At 30.8% G+C, this 9,954-nt stretch overlaps 3 protein-coding genes across 3 annotated transcripts; all 3 read left to right on the forward strand.

The window, feature by feature from the left end:
• On the forward strand, positions 1 to 1,834 carry AT3G30520 (heat shock protein; the record flags this gene model as incomplete). The annotated part of the gene is made up of 5 exons (NM_113953.2): positions 1 to 99; positions 380 to 502; positions 584 to 1,243; positions 1,430 to 1,533; positions 1,627 to 1,834. 5 exons carry the CDS (start codon positions 1 to 3, stop codon positions 1,832 to 1,834), a joined length of 1,194 nt encoding a protein of 397 aa, NP_189673.2.
• Positions 1,835 to 2,525: 691 nt separating this feature from the next.
• Positions 2,526 to 3,159, forward strand: AT3G30525 (nuclease; the record flags this gene model as incomplete). The annotated part of the gene is made up of 2 exons (NM_001339053.1): positions 2,526 to 2,999; positions 3,127 to 3,159. The coding sequence occupies 2 exons, from the start codon at positions 2,526 to 2,528 to the stop codon at positions 3,157 to 3,159; spliced, it is 507 nt and encodes a 168-aa protein (NP_001326573.1).
• A 5,939-nt stretch (positions 3,160 to 9,098) lies between these two features.
• bZIP42 (basic leucine-zipper 42) lies at positions 9,099 to 9,954 on the forward strand. The gene has a single exon (NM_113954.2). The coding sequence runs from the start codon at positions 9,173 to 9,175 to the stop codon at positions 9,692 to 9,694; it is 522 nt and encodes a 173-aa protein (NP_189674.1). The 5' UTR covers positions 9,099 to 9,172; the 3' UTR covers positions 9,695 to 9,954.

The raw sequence follows: 9,954 nt of genomic DNA on the forward strand, positions 1-9,954 counted from the left end.
ATGGAGTCCAATCGTCGACGGAACACAAACCCTTCCAGAGGAACAGTTTCAACTCATCCCACTGAAATTTTAACTCCTCCTACAGAAACAACAATACGGGTAAATTTAGTATTATATATATATATATATATATATATATTAAAATTATACTTAAATTTGATAGAATAAATAACATTGTATTCACGAAATTTGTAGAACAAAGACAAGTAGAAATGGACGTACATACAAGAAAAAACATTAATTCAATTGTTCGACGAAGCAATTGCCATGAATAATTATACTCTCAAGAATCCTACTTCTATTGGTAGAGAGTATATGGTTGAAAAGTTTAATATAGCATTCAACATGAATATAACTTATGTTTTTTTTCAAAAACAAGCTTGATGAATTCAGAAAAAGTTACAAGAAGTGGAAAGCTCTTACGCACAAAACAGGCATCACGGTTGATCCTGATACATCTTTCATAAATGCATCTGATGCATGGTGGACAGAACAAGAGTTTGTAAGTACATCAAATCTTTGTATTAATCAATTATAATTCAAAATTTTGGTATCACGTATCTAAATTATTTCAAAATTACAGGGATGCAAATTAACAAAAAACTTGAACCGAAAACCGCCTGTATTTTGGGACGTGATGCAACGATGTCTCGTATTACATGATGTTCAATCACAATCTCAACATTTTGCTTGTCAAAGAAGAGAACAATTGATCCACGAGCATGGAGTTGATGAAGAAGGTGAAGATTACTCAGATAGTGACAGTGGTAACATGCCACAAACCGAGGTTCCTGAAACGCAAGAAGAAGAAGAAGTGTATCGTGTTACCATTGATGATGATGAAATATTCCAAAATTCTGCTGCTAGAAGGCAACAACGAGGTAGGCCAAATTTTCAGTCAACCGCTAGACGTGGAAGTAGTGCACAAAGATCTGGAGGAACCTCACGAGTTTCTATTGGAAGTGGTTCAGGAGGAAGTCGGAGACGACAATCCTTTGAAACAACAATACAAGACAGCATCACTAGCTTCGGAGAATTCCAACGACAAAGTTTTCAACAACTTCGTCCTCGTGCTTTTGACCAAGATGATTACGATGAATTTAAAAAGGCGGAAGCGATATTTACCGCCCTAGATCTTCCCAAGCACACTAGATTTCATTGGGCATGCATTAATGCACTTAAGGAGCTAGTATTTTGGCCTAAGTATTTCATTGATATAGCTGCAAGCCCTGACAAGGATAAGGTACAACTGTTAGAAGCTATGACTGGTGTTTCACGCAACAACCAAAATGTGCCAAAATAGTTAGGTTCATGCCATTCATTTGGGAGTCCACATTCAGGAGGTATATCATCTGGAAGTCCATCCTTAGTGAGTAATAATTTGGGAGGGCAAAATTCACCCGGGTTTTGGGGTCCCATTTATCCATAGTGGAGAACACCACCAAACGTTGCACAGTGGGGAACACCACCAAACGTTGCACAGTGCAGAACACCACCAAATGCTCCACATTGGGGAACACCACCAAATGCACAGTAGGGCACGCCACCAGATGTTCCACAATGGGGAATATCACCAAATGCTCCACAATTGCGGCAAACAGAAAATTTTCAACAAGGTGGTTCAAGCGGAACGACTCCAACAAATGTTCAATATGGATTTTCAGTTGGATGTCAAGAAGATGGTGCAACAACTGAAACTCCACCAATCATTCAACAAACATCATCATCTGGTCTCGGTTTCACAAATTATTTTGAAACTGGACAAATGCCACAAACACCTAGACCGCAAGGATCCAATGCAAGTCATCACAGTGATGTAGGAGATGAATATTAGTTTGTGTTATTTGTGGTTTATCAATCTCATTTATGTTTTGAAATGATTTATGTTTTTTTTTAGTTTAATGTTGAATTTATATTTGTAAAATAATCTATGTATAATGTAAGAAATCGTTTGTATTGAATTTCAGGCATTTTGTATATGTCAGTTGCGATCATAAGACCTTAACAATCTAAGTTACGAAGAAAGAATTGAATTGTGGAATTTGGAAAATGAACAAATTGAAGAGTTAGTAATTCAACCAGCTTTGAATTATTATGACGATATTTTCAAAGAGCACGGTCCAAACTGATAGAGGTTTGGGATGGAGAAATATATGGCGTCGACTACAGCAAGATGATGCTGCTTGTCTTCAATTATTATGGATGTCATTTCCATGTTTCACGATATTGTGTAATATGTTGCATACAAATTATGGTCTTCAGCCAACATTGAATATAAGTATTGAAGAAAGTGTTGCGATGTTACTACGGATATATGGGCACAATGAAGTTCAAAGAGATGTTGGTATAAGATTTGTACAAAATCAAGAAACTGCGCAAAAAAATTTAGAGAAGTTCTTACGGCAACTGAATTATTAGCATGTGATTATATTAGAACTCCGACAAGGCAAGAACTTTATCGAATTCCTGAAAGACTTTAAGTCGACCGAAGATATTGGCCATATTTTAGTGGATTCGTTGGAGCTATGGATGGGAAACATGTGTGCGTAAAAGTAAAGCCTGAGTTACAGGGAATGTATTGGAATCGACACGATAATGCATCCTTGAACATCATGGCAATATGTGATTTGAATATGTTATTCACATATATCTGGAATGGAGCACCAGATTCTTGCCACGATACAGTTGTTCTGCAAATAGCACAACAAAGTGATTCCGAGTTTCATTTGCCTCCGTCAGAGAAGTATTATCTGGTTGATTCTGGCTACCCAAACAAACAAGGATTTCTAGCTCTTTATAGGTCGTCACAAAATCGAGTTGTGAGATATCATATGTCTCAATTCTATTTTGGTCCTCCTCCTAGAAACAAACATGAACTGTTTAACCAGTGTCACGCATCTTTACGTTCTGTTATCGAGAGAACTTTTGGAGTTTGGAAAAAAAAATGGAGGATTCTTTCGGATTTTCCAAGATATAATGTTCATGTTCAAAAAAGAGTGGTAATGGCTACAGTGGGATTATATAATATCATCAGAATCTCAAACTTCTCAAATGTAGATTTTGTAGATGTAATGACAGAGGCAATTATAAACAACAGAGATTTTAATCATGATTTAGATGACATAGAAGCAACAGATATACCAGATGGAGAACATATGACGCAAATAAAAGACAATATTGCAAATATGTTATGGGAAAATAAAGTAATAGATAATATTTTTTTTAATATTTTTTATGATGAAATTAGTCGACGCAAGTAACAATATGTATGTTACAAAATTAAATTTCTATTTTGATCAATTTTTGTATTATTGGTTTATAAATATCTGTTATTGTTTATTTATTAACATAAAAAATTAATTAATTATTAATATATATATAATCTATAATCCGCACTGCAAGTATTTTTTCACCAATCAAACATTATTCTATACCGCTTATTTTGTTTAAACCGCACTTCTCCCGCAAATATATTTCTCCCGCACGTACCGCTGTTGAACCGTACCGCACTGTAATAATGCTTTTCCCGCACAACAAAAAACGCGGTTACCATTCGGACCCTTAAATGCAGTGTAAAGTGAAGTGCATTTTTTTGTTTGCTGAGTAATAAAGGTGTCTTGAAAAATGTGAGCAGTTTTTATGAAAAGTATAAATTTATATAACTAAGGCTGTGATTGGTGAAGAGAAAAATGCGGATTTCAAGCTGCATTTTTCAAAAACGCACCTTAGCAACCAATCAACCAAATTTTGTATATTTGCGTCTTTCTAAAAAAAAAGTCACGCATCCACACTAATATTTGTTTTTTTTTTAATTCTGATTCATTTAATAATTTTAAACCAAATAATATACATAAATCACATATACTATACAAGTATACATACATCCACATATTAAGGCTCTGTTCTTTTTTCACACGCTGCGATCAGATCCAGCGACCAAAAAAACAGTTGCTTAACACATAATTACTTTGAAATCTGTAGAGAGTTATGTGGAGAGGAGTCGCTCGATTTTAAAAACAGCGACCTATAAGGCATATACACATGTCGCCAAAATTAACAGCGGCTCAACATCTTCGCTAGGGACGTCGCCGGCGTCCATATTGAGCGACTGTTTTTGTATCTCCGTTATCATTTTTATCTTATCGAAGTCGCTGTCGCTGTCGCAACGATTAATAAACGAACAGGCCCTAAATAAACTACTTTATTAATATTATTTAACAATTATATATTAAATAATAATAACTATATATTTTATTTCAAATTTTAAAATAACAAATTCATTTTAATATAATAACAAATAGATTTTATAAAATTAAAGTATTTGATAATAGTTTTTTATTATGTTATACTTTGTTTTAATGATTAAATTCTATAATTGAATTACTTTTTTATGATGAAACTATTTAACAGATTTAACAATATGTATGTTAAAAAATTAAATTTATATTTAAATCAATTTGTGTATTAATGGTTTATAAATATTTGTTATTGTTTATTTATTACACAAAAAGTAATTAATTATTAATATATATATATTCCATAATCCGCACCGCAACTAGTTTTTTTCACCAATCAAACATTATTTTGTACCGCTTATTTGATATAAACCGCATTTATCCCGCAAATATTTTTCTCCCGCACGTACCACAGTTGAACCGTACCGCACTGTAATAACGCTTTCTCCGCACGGTATGACAATGCGGTACGGTTCAACTGCAGTACGGTTCAACTGCGGTACGTGCTGAAAAGCGGTATGATAGTGTGGTACGGTTCAACTGCGGTATGTGCGGAAGAAATAAGCGGTACAAAATAATGTTTGATTGGTGAAAAAACTATTTGCGGTGCAGATTATAGATTATATATATATATATATATATTAATAATTAATTAATTTTTGTGTTAATATATAAATAATAACATATATTTATAAATCATTAATACACAAATAAATCAAAATATACATTTTTAAACTTTAACATACATATTATTAAATCCGTTGAATAGTTTCATCATAAAAGATTGAAAAAAATCATAAATTTTTACAAGTAAATTGATTATAGATCGTATATAAGCTTATAGTGGATAATAATTGTCAAAATTTCTAGAAGTATTGTGATGTTTCTATTTCCTGTAATTGCATTTGCATAGTTTTTAATTAAATAAAAGGGATAAAACTATACTTATTGCATAAATAGAGATATATATACATATATAAAATTTTAATAGTGCAAAGAAATGAAGAAAATTGATATATAACAATTCTCTGGACATCAAGGAGTAATAACAAGGTTGTTGACCTTCGCACAAAAAAATTTAACACGTGAATTCAACCTTCACAAAAAAATAACAATATAAGCAGCTATTAAAAAAAAATTGATTTCTTTCTTAGAATACGGTTTTGCTTAAAACCGCTAGGTAAATGATTATTCTTCTTTGGGAGATTTGCAAAACTACCATTTTTTACTACCCTTTTATGTTGTCCATTTTTAAAAATACCCCTTCTCTTGAACAAAATGACCAAATTACCCTCATCTAATAGAAACATGTAACTGGAAACTGAACTTTTCCCGCCAATTTTTTGGCGCCAAAATTTTTTTTTCCCACAAAAAAATAAGTTTTCGTCAAAAAAATTTCCCGTCAAAAAAAAAAAAATTTCCCGCCAAAAAAAATAAATTCCCGCCAAATTGTTTTTTCGTAACAAATTTTTCCTAACCCAAAATAAATATTTTAAAAATCCTTGTAAATATTTTTTGGCGGCAAATAGGAATTTTAAAAGGGTTTTAAAAGATTTACAAGAGATTTTAAAAAGGTTTTAAAAGATTTACAAGAGATTTTAAAAGAGTAAAAAATTTACAAGGGATTTTTAAAGGGTTTTAAGAAATTTACAAGTAATTTTTAAAGGTTTTAAAACCCCTTGTAAATCTTTCAAAATACTTTTAAACCCTTTAAAAATCTTTATAAATCCTTTGTAAATTTTTTAAATCCCTTTAAAATCCCTTGTAAATATTGTAAAACCCTTTTACAATCCCTTGTAAATATTTTAAAATCCTTTTAAAACAATTTTAAACCCTTTAAAAACAATTTTAAACCCTTTAAAAATCTTTAAAAGACCTTTGTAAATCTTTTAAATCCCTTTAAAAACTCTTGTAAATCTTTTAAAACCCTTTTAAAATCTCTTGTAAATCTTTTAAAAACCTTTTAAAATTCCATGTAAGTCACCCATTTAAAATCCTTTGTAAATATTATAAAACCCCTTTAAAATCCCTTGTAAATCTTTTAAAACTCTTTTAAAATCCCTTGTAAATCTGTTTCCCGCCAAAGAAAAAAATTGGCAGGAAAAATATTTTTGAAAACAAAATTTGGCGGGAAACTTTTTGGCGCGAATTTTTTTTCGAAAATTTTTGGCAGGAAAATTTTGGCGGGAATTTTTTGTCGAAATTTTTTGGAAGGAAAATTTTGGCGGAAAATTTATTTTGGAATATTTTAGGCAAAAAAATATTAATATTTCATTTTGTTAACCTAAAATAATTTCCAAATAAGGGTAAAATGGTCATTAAAAATTTAAAGAGGGTAGAAATAAAAATGGATAAAGCAAAAGGGTAGAGTTGAAAAGGGGCATCATGAAAAGGGCATTAGAAAAAAAAATTCTTCTTCTTTTGAAAAGCGTTCCAGTGTATTATCCACTAGACAAAACCGCAAACTTTTTTTTTTTCGAAAACCGCAAATTTGTTAAAAATATTATGATTGGTATCTGTATTGTGGTTTTAATAAAAAAAATAAGAAAACGCCTTTTATAAGTTTTCCAATCACAGTCTAAGTATGATTGGTGATAATAAAGCGTTTTTCAAATAAATATTGAAATCCGTCCTACAATCATGTTTCCATTTAAGACCTTAGCATGTCTCTATAGATAAACGAAAGAATCAGTTACAAAAAGTCCATTTTTAATAGTATTTATAAATTTTTCATTTTGCCTAAACTATTTTAGAATTACTGTTTTTTATATCTAAAACACACAATTTATAAATTATGTTTGGGGTATAAGATTTTTTATTAAATATGTATTTTATAAAAACTATTCCCAAATATTTAGTTTTTAAGTGGCAAGAAAATGGCACATCTAAAATATTTAAAACAGAATGACAAAATCCAAAAGATTTGGGTGAGAAAATGTCTAAGTCAACAATAATCTCTAGGAAATAAAGATTTTAATTTTTTATTTATTTTGTGTTCTGCTCAATATTGTGTAAATACTTTTGAGGTTTTTCATCATCAAAAACAAAGCCATTACGCCGCTAAATCCGTAGAGTTTACCCATATTATAGTTTGTTATAATTAAAGATTAGCTCCAATGTAAATAAATAAATATTTGCTTTGTCTTTTGGAATTATTACTGATTTTGATATTTTTTTGAGTGATATTTATGATTTTGCTATTTTCTTTAAAATCTTATGGATTTGATATTTTTTCTTAAAAAGAAAATTTTACTTTGTTTTTTCTTGGGTTAAAATACATAATTTGTCATAACTATTAAGTCCTAAAAATAAATGAAACAGACTAAATCCAAAAATAACAAGTAAAACACATTTTAAATTATATTTTTATTATGTCTAAAATATTGTATTTCTTATATCCTAAAAAAGAACAACATTTTAACAAAAATTACAAATCCACAAATGTCACTCTGAAAAATTACAAATTCATAATTGATTCTTGTCTTTTATAAAAGATAAAAGATATATCTGGTTTTAATTTCTTTATTGACTGAAAGAAAGACAATTGGTTTTAAGTTTTCTCACTGCAGAGAAAAGACAAGTTTCTTTATTGACGCAAAAAGGCAAATTGGATTTGAAAGACATAAATGACTCCTCACATCAGCACCACTCGGTGCTGTGATATTTAATTTTTTTTCTTTGGTATATACGTTTAAGACAAAATGTAAATTACAAAAATAATGCAAAACCTTACTACTCGATGATGTAATGAGAAAAAGCAATTCAATAAGAAAGAAAAAAAAATGATTATCCACTACTACTTCTCCCATACACCAGCTTATACATATATATCTATCTAGATAAAAAAACATTAATGGAGAAGATTGATGATACTAATTATATCATACATAAAACATGTCCTTGATAGGCCAAAGAATGCGGTTGAGATGCCTCAGATACCTTTTTTTTTGCGCAATGTAAGTAAATAAGATTGCAAGAACAAATAAGATTATTTTTTTTAGAAAATAATGAGAACTAAGATTTAAAAGAAAATAACTTTGTTACAACTAATGCATCGTTTGGTTTATAATGAACAAATAAGATTTTTTAGAGGATATGGAAGGTTTATCGCTCAAGAATAGTGTAAAAAATTAGGGTTTTAGTATTAAGTTGCGGATGTTTTATAGTAGAGAACAAACCCTTCAATTTATACAATTTTAAAACGGTTTAAAGATAAATTAAACTTCTAATTCTTTAGAATTTGAATCTTCTGTTTTTCCATTCTTTTAAAAATAATGTTAAAATTCTAGAATAAACTAATAGTATCAACAAATAGAATGTATTATTTGTTAATAAATTTGGTTTGGTAAAAAACAAAATTAAAAAACATTATGAAAACTTGAAATGCCCTTTCTACTTCGCCCAGGTCCCTCCTCATGTGTGGAGGTTTTTCTTGACTCAAAAGAAAAAACAGTTTGGTCAATAATATTCATTAACTTTTAACTTTCTATAGACACCATTTGATTACACTATTAATAAGAAACAATATAATTATCCAACCTTTACCTCGTAGACCCCGGCCTGATCGATTTTGTCAAATATTTTAGTCAGTTGGTTGAGAAAGGTTATCAATGTATGATATGTTTTACCTTAATCAAGACAATTACGGATATAAGAAATAAATACATGTATATACATATATATTAATATGACATGCTCTATGTGCATAATTACTAAATTCTCATGTTAGAAACTTTGTTATTGCTTCACCCAATTGCAGAAAGTGGGCTCCATTCCCCAACCTCTGCTCTCACTCTCTATAAAATCCATCTTCTCTCTTCACACACCAAAAACTCCATCAGAACTTACAAAACTTTTTTTTTTAATATCTTGACCTACATTTGTTTTCATCAAGTAATAAAAAAAAAACCTAACTTTCTTCCCAAGTAAACTTCAAAATGCAGCCGCAAACAGACGTTTTCAGCCTCCATAACTACCTAAACTCATCGATACTGCAGTCTCCGTATCCTTCTAATTTCCCGATATCTACGCCATTTCCAACCAACGGTCAAAACCCGTACCTCCTCTACGGATTCCAAAGCCCTACAAACAATCCACAATCCATGAGCCTAAGCAGCAACAACTCAACATCAGATGAAGCAGAAGAGCAGCAGACGAACAACAATATAATCAACGAGCGGAAGCAGAGAAGGATGATTTCAAACCGAGAATCCGCAAGGAGATCGCGTATGAGGAAGCAAAGACACCTTGACGAGCTTTGGTCACAAGTGATGTGGTTAAGGATCGAGAATCATCAGTTGCTTGATAAGCTTAACAATCTCTCTGAGTCTCACGACAAGGTTCTTCAAGAGAATGCTCAGCTTAAAGAAGAAACATTTGAGCTTAAGCAAGTGATCAGCGATATGCAAATTCAAAGCCCTTTCTCTTGCTTTAGAGACGATATAATCCCCATTGAATAAAGCATTTTTCCCCGATTCATATTTATGAAAATTTTCTTCAAGAGTATGTTTCTTTGTATGTATATGTGGAGATGTATTTCAGGGTTTTGATAATATGACCCTTTACGACGACGTTTTTAGATTGTAGTAAATTTATAAACTAAAGAAGATTAGTGTTAATGAAGAACAAATATAAGTGGAGTTGGTCAACTCATGAGTCATGTTAGTGATGGGGACAGAGTAAGGTGGTGTGTTTTGTTTCTTATTACAACAAATTTCTA

This window comes from Arabidopsis thaliana, chromosome 3 (assembly GCF_000001735.4).
Source record: "Arabidopsis thaliana chromosome 3, partial sequence".
NCBI classification, from domain to species: Eukaryota; Viridiplantae; Streptophyta; class Magnoliopsida; order Brassicales; family Brassicaceae; genus Arabidopsis; species Arabidopsis thaliana.